The 17,218-nt window shown below is 42.4% G+C and overlaps 1 protein-coding gene across 2 annotated transcripts; it reads right to left on the bottom strand.

The window, feature by feature from the left end:
• Positions 1 to 3,114: 3,114 nt before the first annotated feature.
• LOC120315870 (WW domain-binding protein 2-like) lies at positions 3,115 to 16,879 on the bottom strand. Of its 2 annotated transcripts, XM_039360871.1 has the most exons (8): positions 16,437 to 16,879; positions 14,527 to 14,635; positions 13,242 to 13,362; positions 11,846 to 11,935; positions 11,111 to 11,197; positions 8,937 to 9,047; positions 7,896 to 7,974; positions 3,115 to 3,360 (listed from the first exon to the last, which is right to left on the bottom strand). In XM_039360871.1, the coding sequence occupies exons 1-7, from the start codon at positions 16,487 to 16,489 to the stop codon at positions 7,907 to 7,909; spliced, it is 639 nt and encodes a 212-aa protein (XP_039216805.1). In that variant the 5' UTR covers positions 16,490 to 16,879; the 3' UTR covers positions 3,115 to 3,360; positions 7,896 to 7,906. The 2 variants fall into 2 exon arrangements, with proteins under 2 accessions (XP_039216805.1, XP_039216806.1); XM_039360872.1 differs by lacking the exons at positions 7,896 to 7,974; positions 8,937 to 9,047; positions 11,111 to 11,197.
• Positions 16,880 to 17,218: the final 339 nt, after the last annotated feature.

Raw genomic sequence — 17,218 nt, 5'->3', positions numbered from 1 at the left:
GCATGCACGGATCTGCAAGAGCATGAAGTTTTAGAAGGAAAGGAAGACAGAGAGAAAAGGAGAATGGAGATACATGCCTTCCACAGTTTGTCCTTCCTGTCATTCCACATTTCTTCTCTATTTAATTTACATTTCCCCCCCCCACTTCTCTTGTCTATTTTAACATTCTATTCTTGGAAATTATAGACCAAAAGGGCAAAATGAGAGAGACACACACATACAATCTCATAGACGCTAAGTACATATTGACACAGTGCTCAGAAACAAAGAGAGAGAGAGACAGACAGACAGACAAGAGAGACAGAGAGAGGAGAGAAAAAAAAAAACCTGAGTCAGCAGGGACCTTGGAGCCAAGAAAGATAACATCTGAAATTTCATTAGGCACTTCATTTCTATAGACAGTTATAGGATTATCCAGGGTTATTGGTTTTTTTTTGTTTTTTGTTTTAAAAATGATGTGCAAAACAGCACCTTTTATAATTAATAAACAGCTTTCTCCATGCACTCGATTTATTTATTTTTAAAAATTTATATGCTACCCATCTCACTCTGAAAAACAACTCTGGGCAATGGAAGTAGCTCCGGGTTGCCTTTTGATTTTAGCTGTCAACAAAATCGCCGTGTTCGGCAGGAGAAAAGACAGAGGCCCTACAGACAAAAGAAATAAACTAAGGGACAAAGTCAGGGAAGGGAGTGATAAGGAAAGCCAGGTTGCATTCAACTGGTTTGCAGAAACTGTTAAGATGGTTATACTTTCCTGGCATGGGATTGCAGCATCTGAACTACTGATTTGCAATGACAATTCCCGAAGTTTCACAAAGCCTTGAAAAAGGCATGTTCTTGAGATTACCTTCTCCAGGTAAAAATCTACCCGCCTCCTATGTTGTAGGCATAGAGAATGCAGACATGCTGTGAGTTCCCATCCTCATCCACACCCATCTGGACACACCTGGATGTAAAACAGGTAAGGGACTAGAATCCAGCTTTTTTTATGGAAAGCTAGGGGTCTGTTCTCCCAGAATAGCTTAGCTTGTCGAGACCACCACAAAGGGCCCCATCCGTGATAATATCCAGGAAAACAATTCAAACATTACAGAGGATGGAAGCGTTTCCTGATTTACAGTGATCTTTTCCCCCATACGTGCTGAATTAGGAATGTTATTAGGTTATTTACTGGTGTATTGATTTAGTTAGGTTGTATTTTTTTGTTGGTCTTCGATTATGCAAGCGGATCAGAGCAGTATGAAGGAGGTAGCATATAAGATCTAATAATAAGACAGAGGAACCGTTATTTGTGCTTTTAATTTAAGCTCTGTATCGTGGACATCGGTGGGATGGATTTATGGGAGAGCAAGTAACGTCAAGCATTGTGATGTCATCCCACAAAGACACGGATTGCAGACTGAATGCATTTGCATTGTGATTTTTGTGATGCCCTTGGGGTGTCTTGCATGTATGATGTTCCTAGCTGGTCAGTTTGAGTTTCCTTCTGTGACTTTTCTGATTGGTTTCAGATTTTATTGCCTTGTATTTGAGGGCATTATTTTTGCATGTCCTACACAGAGGGCTGCCTTTGGAGTGATATAAGCGGGTAGTAAATGTAATTAGGAGCAATTAGACAACCCAAGACAATCTGAAAGGAAATGGAAGAATTGTGCAATCACTACCACTTGAATCTGTAGGAGGTGGTGACCAGGAGATGAGAATAGGAAAAGGACTTATTAAAGGAGCCAGATTCCAGAAAAGGACTTATTAAAGCAGCCAGATGTGTTAGGCATCAGTTCGAATAACCCTTAGACAGCATGAGCAATGGCTATGCTTATGGAGAATTGAAATCCAAGTTGGATTAAAGTTCCTTAATAGCTGACCCTCAAGTTCAACAATTATTCCTGTTATTAAAAAAAAAAAAGTAAGGTAGTCCTTAATGATCCCAACTGGGACCTGCAACTTTACTACTAGGTCGGAAATCACATGGCCGTAAACTGTGCTTTCCAGCTAGAAAGAGACTATTCAGTTTCCCACCTTCAGTTTCTTTTTGTCTCCTAGCCACTTCCTTACCCTTTGAAATGCGTGAGTGCCTGCTTACTGTTTTGTATACATCAAAAGCATTGTGATGCATTGGCAGCCGGAGGCTGGGAGCTAGAATGGAATGCTATGCAAACAGCTTGCTCTCTTGAAATCCCTTTCTCTCCAATCTCTCTGCTCTGCAGGAGAGGGGGAGAGAAAAGGCAAGTAATTTCTATAGGCAAATCTCTCATTTGACTGACCCGTCTCCCACACACATACCCAGAAAGCAGAGAGATTGGAGAGAAAGAGATTTCAAGAGAATATCATAAGCTGTGTAGCATGCTATTCTTTTCAGCACCACTGAAACTATCTCTGAACATGTGGTTAGTAAGTGAGGGATACTTGTATGCTGTTTACAATGGAAACAATCTGGAAATATCTTTAGGAAGCTATACGGGCAAAGCTGATTTTTACATAGATCCTTAATTCATCCACCTTATAGGAAACAAGTACATACCATTTCACATTCCACATGTGTGTGTGTTTGTCTGTAAAATAACTGATTTTTTCTTTAAAAAAAATATAGAGAGACAATTTTTACCATGAAATCTCTCTCTAAGAATCTAATGTGGAGCAATCACAATAGTTTTGTAGAAGCTCTGTTATTTTTCTGCAATTTGTAAAGGAACCCAGGTGTTATATAAATGTTTGAACCTCAACTGTCTTGTCCTCCCAAGGGTGGTTCACTGATGCTGAAACTCTTCACCATTCAGAAGGAAGCAGGCAGTCAAAATCAAATCAATCTGAGTTAACCCAAAGATGATATATGGAACTGTCCTAAATAATGTTTCATAGCAATACGTAAGTTGATTTCTAGTGTCATGTTCTCAAAATGTGCCACCCTAGTTTTTCAATTGCAGTCACTTCCAATTCATTCAAATGTTCTGCTCCAGGGAATATCTTTTCAAATATTAAACTAAGATATGGAACAAATACAGTTTTGGTTCCTGGCACTTCTAGGAATGGCTCAAAAAGATTTCTGCCTTAAACTCTGGAGAACCTCTGCTAGCCAATATCAATAATACAGAACTTGATGTACTAACCAGGTGAGTCAAACTAGAAACATCTTCCTAATTTGCTAACCAGCCGGATTTCAAACGCAAGAGGAACAATATAATTAAGCACAATGAATTCCACTCCTGATTATAATGTCTTGAATCTTCTGCATGATTAGAAGGAAGGCTACCAAAAATGACTAGTGGAAGGGGAAAACATCCTACACTTGTTGGTAAGTTGTTATTAATTTTCATTTTAATACACCATTAGCATAAATTATCCCTGTTTCCACAGGATCTGTAAAAGAAGAAAAACAAAACAGTGGCACATAAGTAGCAATAGAATAAAATATTCTATATCGTAAGGAGTGTCAACAGTAGGAGTATTAGCTGAAATAATATTAATAGGAGGACTGAAACTCTGCATTACTTACAAATGGAGGCATCAATGGGAAGAGACATTCAAGAGCTTCAAGTGGGCAATTTAACCGCCACCTGGAATTTTGCCCTTAAACTAGTTTTCAAGGGCCACACTGAACCATGAATGGCAGCTTTCTCTAAAAGCGACACAGAGTTAGCAAGTCCTGGCCAGTAATAGTAATAGTAGTAAAGTTGGAAGGGACCTTGGAGGTCATCTAGTCCAACCCCTTGCTCGGGCAGGAAACCCTACACCATTTCGGACAAGTGGCTGTCCAGTCTCTTCTTAAAGACTTCCAGTGCTGGAGCATTCACTGCTTCTGGAGGCAGGCTGTTCCACTGATTAATTGTTCTCACTGTCAGGAAGTTTCTCCTTAGTTCTAGGTTGCTTCTCTCTTTGATGAGTTTCCACCCGTTGCTTCTTGTCCTGCCTTCAGGCGCTTTGGAGAATAGCTTGATTCCCTCTTCTTTATGGCAGCCCCTGAGATATTGGAATACTGCTATCACGTCCCCCCTTGTCTTTCTCTTCGTTAAACTAGACATACCCAATTCCAGCAACCGTTCCTTATACATTTTAGCCTCCAGTCCCCTGATCATCTTTGTGGCTCTTCTCTGTACTCTTTCTAGAGTCTCATCTTCAGACTTCAAGTGTAGGATTTCAGGCCCTCCACAATAACGTTAGGTCAGGCGATTGACATTTTAAAGAGCAGGTCGTTGAAATTCGCCATGGCTGTCAGGTTAAGTTCATAAAGTAGGACGAAACAGGGTTTGTGAGGGGCACTAACCTCAAGCCCGATGCTAGCCAAAATACTGGGGAGTAAATAGGTAGGGAGAGCCGGTTTGGGGTGGTGGTTAAGGCACCAGGCTGGAAAGGAGACTGAGAGTTCTAGTCCTGCCTTAGGCGCACAAGGTCTGTTGGGTACAGTTGCTCTCTCTTAGCCCTAGGAAAGCAGCAGTGAGAAACCACTTCTGAAGTCTTGCTAAGAAAACTGCAGGCAGCTGACAGGAGTCACTTGGGCACAACCTGCCTCCAGAAGCGGTGAATGCTCCAACACTGGAGGTTTTTAAGGAGAGACTGGACAGCCATTTGTCCGAAATGATGTAGGGTTTCCTGCCTGAGCAGGGGGTTGGAGTAGATGACCTCTAAGGTGCCTTCCAACTTTATTATTATTATTATTACATATAGAAGAAAAGTGTGTGGGGGGGGAGATCTGCAATCCTAAAGTTGTTGCTGAATTACAACTGCCAGCAGGAATGGCTCATTTCCCTATTTGATTAGGCCATCTTTATTCTCTATTTTAATTGCTTGTTGTAGGTTTCGCTTAGGTTGCTTTGTTATTTTTTAATAATCTTGATTACCACAGATATTCTTTTCCCCCGTCGTCTTTGTAATCTGCTTAGAATCTTTGGATTGTGATGGGGTTGGAAACATAGCAAAATAAAATAAAATAAAATAATAAAGTAAAATAATAAAATAAAGGGAGGAATTCTGAGAATTATAATTCAGCAGCATTTTGAGAGTCGTGGGTTTGCCTCCCCCCCCCTTCTCTCTCCTCTTCAACACTTCCAACAAATCCTTTGGTTTTCCAGGGAACTGAAAGCCAATCATTTTTAACTCGACAGTTTTGGAACGTAAAGTTGCGATGTGCGTCAAACACCCATCTATTTATTCTAGAACAATCATCCATCCAACTGGTACAGTGCCAAATGGCTGTCCAGTCTCTTCTTAAAGACTTCCAGTGTTGGAGCATTCACTGCTTCTGGAGGCAGGTTGTTCCACTGATTAATTGTTCTAACTGTCAGGAAGTTTCTCCTTAGTTCTAGGTTGCTTCACTCCTTGGTTAGCTTCCATCCGTTGCTTCTTGTGCTGCCTGTTCAGGGGCTTTGGAGAATAGCTTGACTCCCTCTTCTTTGGGGCAGCCCCTGAGATATTGGAACACGGCTATCATGTCACCCCTTGTCCTTCTCTTCATTAGACTAGCCATTCCCAATTCCCAAATGACATTCAGGGGTAGAGAGTGCTTCTTTCGTTCGCTTTTGTCTTACTGGAAAGTTGGGGTCACACACCACTCATTTCATTATATCAAAGGAGGGTGACTATAGAAGGTGAATCTCAAACCACAATAGTGGGGCAAGAGATGGTTAGTGGTCATCTTAAACAGCCGTGAGATTCTTCTCCACTTGGCTGTGCCTTGCAAACTCTTTGGCGCAACTCATCAAAGTAGGGGCAATTTCATGACTGTCCCCAATCAGTCACCGGAAGGAAAAAAAGGATGGTCATGAAGATCCGAAAAGGCAAGTCTCTCCATTATTGAACTCACGCTCAAAATGTATCATAACAGATCACAAAAAACACCTTCCAAACATTACTTAATCACACCTCCTATTGCCTACTGAGCCAACGAGGATGCAACGATGCTTGCCGTTACTCGCCTGAGATACAAGGTTTCGTAAGAGACCAGACAAGACTCAAAGAAGTGAATTATCTGTTTTCCAGGTCCCTGGAGTTGTTAAGTGTCATTGCCAGAACCACTAACGAGGTTCTACAACTAGGTTAGTAGCTGACTTCCGTGTTTCGTTCAAGTGGTAGTTTAAGAAAAACCAAAGGTTACAAAACTAGGACTATGTTCATGTAGTAGGGCATTAAGCAAGCAGCATTTCTATCTGGCTCCTCCTTGGTGCCAGCCCCGTTGGCGAGACTGGATGAATAGACTTGCGGAAATGCCTCCTGCTGTTTGCTGATCATGACCCCTGACACTAGACTACTCCTCCCCTTAAGTCCCAGAAACTATAGTTTGCTATTAGCTTCTCATTCCTGGTTTGTTTGAAAAAGACTCTTGATTTGGATGTGATGGTCTTAACCATAGAAGGAGCTTTGGTAGTTTGCGTTGTCACTCCCAGTGGAAAGAGGAGCCAAGAGCCAAGCCAAGACATTGGCCAACGGACTGCAAGACACAACTTGATTACAATTAGGACAGCATTCTTAGCATCCTGAGGGGTCCTTGGTGCTCTCTGAACGGTGGTTTTCTTGCTGACGTTTCGTTATCCAAACTAGGTAACATCATCAGTGCTAGAAGGGAGAGCGGTTTGCGGAGAGGAGGAAGGCGAGAAGGAGAAGGAAGTGGAGGAGCACTGTGGGATCCGTGGTGCTCTCTGAGCTTGGTGGTTTTCTTGCTGACGTTTCCTTACCCAAACTTAATAACATCAGCAGCACTGGTGATGTTACCAAGTTTGGGTCACGAAACGTCCGCAAGAAAACCACCAAGTTCAGAGAGCACTGAAGACCCCTCATTTCAACCCCAAGCTACAAACAGCCTCCTTTATGGAAGGCCACCTCCCAATATGGTCAGCATATTTTTAGGGATGTGATCTCTGGAAGTAACGAAACCCAGATAGGTTTGTCCTGAGACACTCCCTTGTGGCGTGGACTTGTAGGGTGTGCGTCATCACATTTCACCTCAGGCTGCAATCAGCTTCTGCTGGTGCCCAAAGGGGGGGGGCGCTTCCCATTATTGTTTCTTCTAGGAATTCGTTTGTAGGGACAGGGTGTGTTGCCCAATCAGATTAGATAACCATTGTCCAATGTAAAATTGACATTGGCGAGAAAAGAAGTCAACCTTTTGTTGAAAACAGGCGTCCTTGTGACTACCTGACTTTCTGGGCAGTGAGGGTGTGGGGATGAAAAGTCAGCTATCCAAACAAACATGGGTTCGTGATCAAGGTAAGCATTCACTTTACACTCAGAATAACCTCAATGTGAATCCTTTAGCCATTCCAAATCCCGGCAGAGCTTGTTTTAAAACCCCGCAGGGCTTCTCTCAGCCAAAGAAGTGGACGGAAAGTGGATCTAGATTTGGCACAGGCAGTCCTCGAGTTAAAACTATTCGTTTGGTGACCGTTCCACGTCACAACGGCACTTTAAAGAGTGACTTGTAAGCGTTTTTCACATGTACGACATCCCCAGGGTCACGGGATCAAAATTCAGATGGCAACCGGTTCATATTTACGGCGGTTGCAGTATCCCGGTGTGTGTGTGTGTGTGTGTGACGTGATCCCTTTTGGTGAACTTCTGACAAGCAAAGTCAATGGGGAAACCGACTTCAATTAACAACCGTGTTACTAACAACAACCGCAGCGATTCCCTTAACAACTATGGCAAGAAAAATGGTAAAATGGGGCAAAACTCGCTTAACAACTGTCTGGCTTAGCAGCAGCAATGCTGGGCCATACCTCAAGGTATGTTATGAATTGTAAAACGTTGGCAAGGATTTCTCACTTCCTCCTGCTAATAAGAGCGATCTTAACGGTTGAAATGCAGCCCGACCGGGAAAATTGTAAAAATTAAATAATAAATAAATAAATAAATAAAAAGTAAGAACCGGCCCTCGTTCTTACAGAAAAGGAACACGTAGGCACCTGTAACATGTTTAGTCCAGCCTGTTTGCTGGATTCTGAACCATTTGTCCTCTGCAATGGCAACAGGTTTCCTGGATCTCTATGAAGTGGGGGGAAAAAAGAGAGAGAAAATTAATACTGACTTCTGTGTTGTTGTTTTTTTTTTAAACATCATACGTTTTTCATTCCCTCCTTTGGTTTACATCCTGCCGTAACTAATGCAGGCAGCCTGAGCTATAGACGTATTCTAAAGGGGCAAACTAGATCTGACTGTAAGGACGTGCACTGAATGAGTACGTTCCTGAACATGCAAGTGGGTAATCTCGAAGCGCTTTATCATGATTTGGTCCTCCCTCTCTCTCCTGTTCTTTGAAACCCTGGCTTTTTCCTACTATTTTTTTGGGTGATGGCTGCAGCCCAAGTATCTTTGGCAGATGGCCTTCTGGAAGCCGCCATCTATCATCATCTGTTTATCCTGCATTTGGGAGGGGAGGGGGGGAATAAACGCAAAGCAGTGAACATGTTTAATACCCCTGCCATCTATTTTCCAAAGAACATCTCTGCAAGATAGTTTTGGGATGAGAGCGAGGGATTGGCCCAAAGTCATCCAGCTGGCTTGTCTAAGGCAGGCCTACAAGCCAGGGTGTCCTGATTTTTAGTCTGGTGCCTTCAAGCATTATACCCAGCGGGTTTTCCAACAGAAGGAGCTTGCCCTTACTTTCTTCTTCCTAGGCTGAGAGAGACAAAGACACTGGCCCAGCGTCACCCAGCTGGCTTTTATACCTAGGGTAGGCCTAGAAATCACAGGCACCTGGTTTCTAGGCCAGCACCTTACTCCAAAGTGGAATAAATGCTACACCAGCCATTACTCCAAACTGGCTCTCATTAATGTTCTGGTTGTCCCTTCTCTGTTACAAATCAGTAATGAAGCACAAGCCACGAACCTGCAGAGCAACCTATCCAGTTTTCGGGTACCTCTAAACGCTTAGTCAAAATCCCCTTTCTTGTGATCGGACCAATTGGTCTCCAATCTGATGGGTGATCTCTGCCTTGCTGATTTACCTGTCTCTCTGCTTCTTCCTGGAGATTCTGCTTCCACTTCAGAATAGGGTGGGGGGAGCTCTGGGGGGCCAGGGTAAGGGGGAGGCCACAGTGGTAACATGTTGAGAGAACCTGCGGGGTTAAAAAAAATCATCGTATCAATAGAATAGAATAGAATAGAATAGAACAGTATAAGAATAGAATAGAATAGAACAGTATTAGAATAGAATAGAATAGAATAGAATAGAATAGAATAGAATAGAATAGAATAGAATAGAATAGAATAGAATAGAATAGAATAGAATAATGGAACGGAACAGAACAGAACAGAATAGCTTTACTATCAGTTTAAATGTACACTAATCAGCATACATTAAAATGAAATTTCATTGCATTCAGCTCTCAAAGGGTAACCACCTCTGATATACACTACATAATCATGACAAAAGGTTATGCATATACCCACACGCACACGCACACACACATATACCTGTAGACTATCTGTAGAACAGCGACTTAACTGGCTAGGGCAGTGCCTCCTTTAAACTTTTCTAGCTTGGAGCCTTCCAGATTTTGAGGATGCAACTTACAAAACAAGAACTTTGCAAGCTTTAATATCAGGCCTTTGAGATCTGCAGAGAACCCACACGGCTTTCTCACTGAACTGTCACTCTCCCCGAGCAGCAGACCAAAGTGGATATTGACTTAGCCTCTTATGCCCAGTCTCAGATGCCTTAGACGGCAGATAACCAGCCTAAAGAGATACCTCTGAACCACAGCCTATCTTCATATCTTTCTCAGCTGGCTGCCCTTAGGACTGGGGACAACGCTGTCCTTCAGCAGAGGGAACTGGGAATGAACAGTCTGTGTGGTGTGAAATGGAGGGAGGTGGTCTCTATTTCCTCCCTCCCTGCTACGACCTCTGCACGGAGAGAAGAACCATGCTCCTTAGACACAAGGCTGACTGGGTTAGGGTCCCTGCACCTAAAAAGAAATGCTTCTTGTTGAGAATTGATTTGGGTTTTTTTGCAAAGAAAAGCTGACTGTCATGGTTCCGACAGATGAAATTCTTCAAAAAACTTCGAGGTATTGTTTACCTTAAAGCATCTTTATTTGAATAGCATAGCATCGGCACTAACACAGTCGAAGCCAAAAACTGAACTCCCCTCCCCTGAGCACGTGGTATCAAAGCACAATTCTCTCCTCCAGTTAACAGTCATAAATCACATTCCCCAATTAGTTTGAAACACCAGCTTCCCCTCCAGCTCTCCAGCCCGCCAATTCTTTATCATCTCTTGTTTCAATAACCTTGGTTCTCACACTAGGTTCAGTGTTGTTATGTCTAGATAGACTCTCATGCACATTCCTCCCCCCTCCCCAGCACCATCTAACTCTAAAAGCAAAAAGAAGAAAATGGTTGCATCTCCATCTGTTGTCAGTGCAAAAACATCCGATATTAGCAGCGTTGACACTGACATAAGTAGAAAGCTTTCAGGAGCCATAGCTTGGTGGAAGGAAGCTTTGCGTGCAAGAGAATGTTGCATAGGTAAGGGTGAAAAAAAAAAGACATCAGTCATAAATCCTGGAGAATCATCGCCAGTCTAGGTAGCCCTCAACTTACGATCACAATTCAGCCCCAAATTTCCATTGCTAAGTAAGGTGGTTGTTAAATGAATCGCCTCCCCCTTGTTACGACCTTCTTGCTACAATTGTTAAGTGAATCCCTGCAGTTGTTAAGTGAATCATGCAGTCGTTAAGCGAATCCAACTCCCCCCCCATTGACTTTGCTTGTCGGAAAGCAGCTGGGAAGAGGTGACAAAGGGCGATCCCATGACCCTGGGACAGTGCAACCGTCATAAGTACATGCCAGTTGCCAAACGCCCAAACTTTGATCATGTGACTATCGGGATGCTGCAACGGCCGTTAAGTGGGGAAACTGGTCATTAAGTCCCTTTTTTTCCAGTGCTGCTGTGACTTTACAAAGTTACAACTGGCTGTAAGTTGAGGACTGCCTGTAATTTCAACCAGACTGGGCAAAACAGAAGGAAACCCACTTTGTACGTTCCTTTCATTGCGATAAGGATGCTAAACTTTTCTGCAGTCAGGGAAGAGGCTGGTTTCGTTAAGCGTTTTTTCTGGGGAGAAGAACAAACAAGTAGCATTTGGTAACACAAATCCTGCACGCCGGCACTCACGGGTTGTCTGTGGCGCCGCAGGGTGGGCGTAGGTATAGATGGAGGCGGTGGGGTATTCTTGGAGATTGGTCGCCTCTTTCAAAATATCTGTTGTGTTAAGGAAAAAGGTAAAGGTTGCATAATCACTGAGATTAAATGCATACGCCAGGGGTCCTCAAACTTGGCTCCTTCAAGACTGGTGGACTTCAACTCCCAGAATTCCTCAGCCAGCGTGCCTGTCCACCAGTCATAAAAGGGCCAAGAGTGAAGACCCCTGATCTATCAGTTCATCTGCCCCATTTTTATCCTATCTTCTTCCAAAGGAATAACATCAATGTAGTTATGGTAAGCAGCACGCTCTCTCTTCACCACATCATGTGGCAAATGTTACGGCTTTATGAATATTTGAACCAGACTTTCCTGAATCCTAGTCTAACATGCTGTCACAGGGGCATTAATTAATTGTGGCACTATTACACTCTCTTTTGGTGGCTTTGTGGAACCTTCCATAACCTCGTTCTTTCCCGTTTTGTTGGACTGTATCTCCCACGTGGCTATCACGTTGGAGAAAGCTGGATGGATAATAATTCGTAAAGTAAAATGCTCTCTGTAGAAATATAAAAAAATAAAATAAAATAAACTTGCTGCCCTTCAACTATTTGTGCGTTTTGAATCAGGAGGCCCCTTCCTTTCTTGCCAGAGAGAGCAAAAGAGAAAGAATAAATCTTAGATAACTGTTTGGGAAAAACAACTTACCTGAATCTACTAGATCTTTAATCATGTTTAGGCAATCCGAAGCTCCATACTGGAAAGTGAATTTGAAAACAAGAAGTCCCTGGGTGGAAGCTGAGAAGAAAAGTCTATGCTGAGATCTTAAATCAAGGCTGAGGCATCATTACAGAAGACATAATCTAGGCCTCTTCCTGTCCTGTCTGCCTCTCTCTCCTGGGCCTTTCCAGATGTGTTCAAAAGACAACGATGAGAACTGTACAGGCAGTCCTCAACTTACGACAATTGGAACCAGATTTTCCATTGCTAAGTAAGACAGTTGTTAAGTGGCTTGCAACCCATTTTACCTCTTCCTGCCACGGTTGTTAAGCCAATCACTGCAGCTGTTAAATGAATCACGCGGCGGTTAAGTGAATCTTGGCTTAGGTTACAAATAGTGATCCAGGGGTAGGCAACCTTGGCTCTTTTATGACTCGTGGACTTCAGCTCCCAGAATTCCTGAGCCAGCATGGCTCAGCTTGGAAAGCTCTCCCTTTCCCCTCAGCATGGCTGGCTCAGGAATTCTGGGAGTTAAAGTCCACGAGCCATAAAAGAGCCAAGATTCCCCACCCCTGCCATAAACCCAGGATGTTACAATGCATGCCAGTTGCCATACACCTGGATTTTGATCACGTGACCATGGGGAGATTGCAATGGTTGTAATTTGGAGGACTGACTGTGCCTTTTTTCGGTGCTGTCGTAAGGGCGGCTGGTCGCTAAACGAATGGTTGCAAATGGAGGACTACCGGTCTTCCAAGTTTTCAAGGTCAAGTTCGAATAAGACTGAGCTAGAGGAAGCCTTATTTTGTTTCAGTCTAACCCAGCCAAGCTGCCAGGCTGAGAACGCTGAGTTGAAAAAATACAATTAAAGACAAAGGAAATCAAAAGATGGGCAAAACTACTGATCTCTATCAAATATATTTACCTCTTGATGGATATTTTGGGTAGATAATATCTACCTGTACAGATGTGGGGTCTTCAAGGTCTCTCTCTCTCTCTCTCTCCCAACCTTTTCCCACCTGCCTGTTCTTTCTCTTTCACGCAACAAATAGCCAGCCTGCAGCGTGAACTTGTCTGTCTCCTGATTTTGCAGAGCTCCTGCATAAAATGTTGCGTTTTTGGGAAAAAACTTTAGGATTTCCCCAAGTTTGCTATTACTTTCCTCTGTTGATTCACTCGTTCTGGTTATCAAGGGATTGGGTGACAAATAAAGGGAATTGTCATCCTAGTGAGCCCGGGATATTATACCAATGGGGTATATATTTTTCTGTCCCAATCCCTGACCATTTCCACCAACTGGCTGTCTTATCAGAGAGAGAAGAGAACAGAACTAGACATTTAGCTGAAAAGACGGATAAACAGATAAACCAATTATGGAACCTACTCAGAGTTCCTTGGATGTGTTGAGGTTTGGAGTCGGGCTCTTCCTCCAGAAAGCAATCTCCCAACAGCTGCAGAGGAAAACGAATGATGGTCGACCCCTTATCTTTATGCTGGAATATTATCTAGGAATGTAATTCAGATTCAAATTCAGATAACCTTTATTGTCATTTTTTTCCCCTGTGGGCACAACGGCCCGCATTAAAAATGAAATTCGGTTGCTTGCTCTCAAGTGTACACATACACAACACACATTTAAAACATACTATATACCACATATGTATAGACCTAGACCCTTACATATAAGTAACATATAAATATTAATCACTGTCCATCTCGAGAAATCAGGATAATTTCACGAGAGTTAGCCTGGGAAGCAAATGCCTGCAAATGTACCCACTCCAACGCTTACCTTAAGGAAAGTACAGGTAGACTGTGACTTTCCCAGCAGGCTTCTGACAAGCAAAGATTTAGCCAGATTTGCTTAATGACCACCTAATTCACTTAACAACTACCTTGCTTAGCAATGGGCTCAATGGTGGTTGTAAGTTGAGGGCTACGTGTAAAATACGTCTAACGTCCTTTTCCATACAAGGTGGGCTGCTTACAAGTTAATAATAACAACAACAACAATAATAATAGAGTTGGAAAGGACCTTGGAGGTCTTCTAGTCCAACCCCCTGCTCAGGCAGGAAACCCTATACTATTTCAGATAGTTGATGGAGGAAATCACTAACCTATAAGGAGACTTATTCAAACGCTCTCTCAAAGACTAATAATGGTCCTGGTCAAATTCACCCACCAGAAATGAAAGATGGACTATTATGTTTCTTATCAAAGAGAAGCTGCTGCCTTCTTCAGCCATCTTAATAATAATAATAAAGTTGGAAGGGACCTTGGAGGTCATCTAGTCCAACCCCCCGCTCAGGCACGAAAGCCTACACCATTTCAGACAAACGGTTGTCCAGTCTCTTCTTAAAAACTTCCAGGGTTGGAGCATTCACCGCTTCTGGAGGCAGGTTGTTCCACTGGTTAATTGTTCTGACTGACAGGAAGTTTCTCCTTAGTTCTAGGTTGCTTCTCTCCTTGATGAGTTTCCATCCGTTGCTTCTTGTCTTGCCTTCAGGAGCTTTGGAGTATAGCTTGACTCCCTCTTCTTTGGGGCAGCCCCTGAGATATTGGAACACTGCTATCATGTCACCCCTCGTCCTTCTCTTCGTTAGACTAGACATACCCAATTACAGCAACTGTTCCTTATATGTTTTAGCCTCTGGGCCAAGAGCTCTTACTTTGTATTGAGTGAGGTACAGCATCCCCTTCTTGGCTCCTCGCAGTTCTTCTGGAATATCTGGTTCTCCTTCCAGAAATAATACCACTTCACTATAGTGAGCGAGGACCCTGGAAATACAACAGATGGAGCAGAAGATTATAATGCACCTCAAGGGGAAGAGAGGGAGACTTCCTAGGAAGGACAAGTCAAGCTAGATCATTCTACTGCAGTGTTTCCCAACCTGGACCATTTGAAGAGATGTGGACTCTCTAGGGGATTCTGGGAGTTGAAGTCCATGTCTCTTCAAGCTGTCCAGATTGAGAAACTGTTTTCTGTTGTCCTAGTGCCATGAACACCTGCCCCTTGGTTGCAACCACATCTCAACTTGTCCAAGTGAGATGTTAGGACACTGATACAGAAAACTGCCAGAAATTTCTTCTCCTGTTAGTGTTGTCTTAAAGAGGACATTCAATATTCTTTGTTCTTTTGATGTTGTTGCTTGAGACAGGGACAATCTTATCTTTGCCAAACCACGCACTCCGTTTTTCCTGCATATGCGTCAGCTTCCAGTGCTGTGTGTGCCTTGAAACTTTTCTTGTATAATTCATTGAAGATACTTTAATTGTTCATTTCTGGATTTGAGAGGTTTCTACCTTCCTGACTGCAGTTTTCTCATTGTCTGTCAGCCTTCTGAGCTGCACCAGACCAGGAAACCAACTCTAAGGAAGACTGAAACTCTACTTTATTGAGACAGATTACAGAATGATTTTGAAAGTTTGTGTTTTCCCTTTCTTCTTTCTTCTATTCCAGTAAGGAGTCACCATGAGTGTCTTCCTGATGTTATCTCCTTTTCTGGGACTTTAGCAGTGGTGGGATTCAGCCAGTTCACACCACTAGATAATTTTTGGTTGCCCAGGCCCAGAATGGACTTCCAGAAGCAGCATCCACACAGAGAACCGGTTGTTCACATATTTGAATCCCACCACTGGACTTAAGCAACGCTACTGCCTTGTTTTTTCAGTAACAACTTTGGAATATTTCTTTCAAAGCAATCTTCATGGCTCTCTACATTGTTTTTCTAGCTCAGGGGTAAACAGTGAGGCCTTTGGTGCTCTTTGAGTTTAATTGGGTTTTTTTGGGGGGGGCAGACATTAGCATTGATAACGTTACCTAGTTGGTTAATGCAACATCTGCAATGAAACAACCAAACTCAAAGAGCACCAAGGAACTCCACCAGGCATACAACTCAGTTCCAATCTTAAGTCCAACAGCAAACATGCACACTTGTTTATTTTAAAAGCTACTCTCCTCTGTTCAGTCCGGTTCCATTTTTTTATGCTCTTCTTATATCTGCTATTCAAAATGCAGCTCAAGTATTTATCTTGTCCCACTGTCTGTGCTTTTACTTCTAGCATAATAACCAGTTTAAATATTTTCTTCTGATTTATGTTTAGCTCCTAACATTTGCTTGATTCATATAACTAACTGGAATAAAATTTACAAATCTTGCTTAGTATTTCTTAGAACAGCATAATGTGCATAATGTAAATTGTCCATTATCACCACCCTTGATGTTTATACCTACTTGACATTCTAAATATTTTCTAAGTATTTTTTTAAACAGCGTTGGAATATATGTTAAAAACGGTATCCCACTCCTTTGTTGTGCTCCACAAAATATTCATTTTTCCTAATGCATAAACAATTGCCATTTTAATAATACTGAATATCTCTCCCATCTATTCTTATGGTTTCTAGCTTTTAGCCTTCAACCTATTTTAATACAGCCTAATCTCCCGTTAAATATTGAAAATCAAATCCTGAGCAATTCTAGATATTTCCACGTTTGAACTAAATCAACACGTTTTCCCTGTCCCCAGTAATACAGTCTTTACCCCTGTTATTTTGGATATATTTAATTTAATTTACCTTTCCTCAGAATTGTTGGCTGACCTAGAGAACTGATATCGAGTCACCTCCATATCGACAGAGGAGCCCTTTTCTTTCTCCGATACTCAAACTCTCCCTTCAGATGAGGAGCACTGGAAACAAAGAGAAATATCTGGATTATGTAAGTATCTCTGTGATGTCAGCAGGTGAGGTAACAGCCCTGACTTTCAGTTGAAATTGGGGCTGTTATATATCCCTTTCTTTCTCCATCCTTTTTTCTCCCCCCAGGAGCTGCTTCCATGGGGCTAGATTTATACTATGTTCCCATTCCCCTTTTCTGTCAATACAAAGTTTTCTTAGTTCTATTAGGAAATTCATGTTTTAAACATGTGATCATCTTCTTTGTTCCATCATTTGCTTACAGGAGTTGTATGCACGGTCGGTCCTTCCTTCCTTCCTTCCTTCCTTCCTTCCTTGCACGGTCCTTCCTTCCTTCCTTCCTTCCTTCCTTCCTTCCTTCCTTCCTTCCTTCCTTCCTTCCTTCCTTCCTTTCTTCCTTGCACGGTCCTTCCTTCCTTTCTTCCTTGCACGGTCCTTCCTTCCTTCCCTTCCTTTATTCATTCATTCATTCCTTTCGTCATAATAACCTAACAATACATAATAACCTAGCAACTCTTCAACCTTTCACCAAAAGACAAAATGAAAATTATATCAATGCAACTATTAAGGTTTAGAACAGTTTCAATGAAATCAGCAGGACTTAATTCAATTAACGGCTAATTGAATTCCAGTTAATTTCAAAGTGCGTGCTAAATGTATGA

Source organism: Crotalus tigris, unplaced genomic scaffold, assembly GCF_016545835.1.
Source record: "Crotalus tigris isolate CLP2741 ecotype Arizona unplaced genomic scaffold, ASM1654583v1 scf7180000019173.45859301935:6455823, whole genome shotgun sequence".
Classification (NCBI taxonomy): Eukaryota; Metazoa; Chordata; class Lepidosauria; order Squamata; family Viperidae; genus Crotalus; species Crotalus tigris.
The sequence above is the reverse complement of the archived record's forward strand: the minus strand, read 5'-3'. Positions and strand labels throughout refer to the sequence as shown.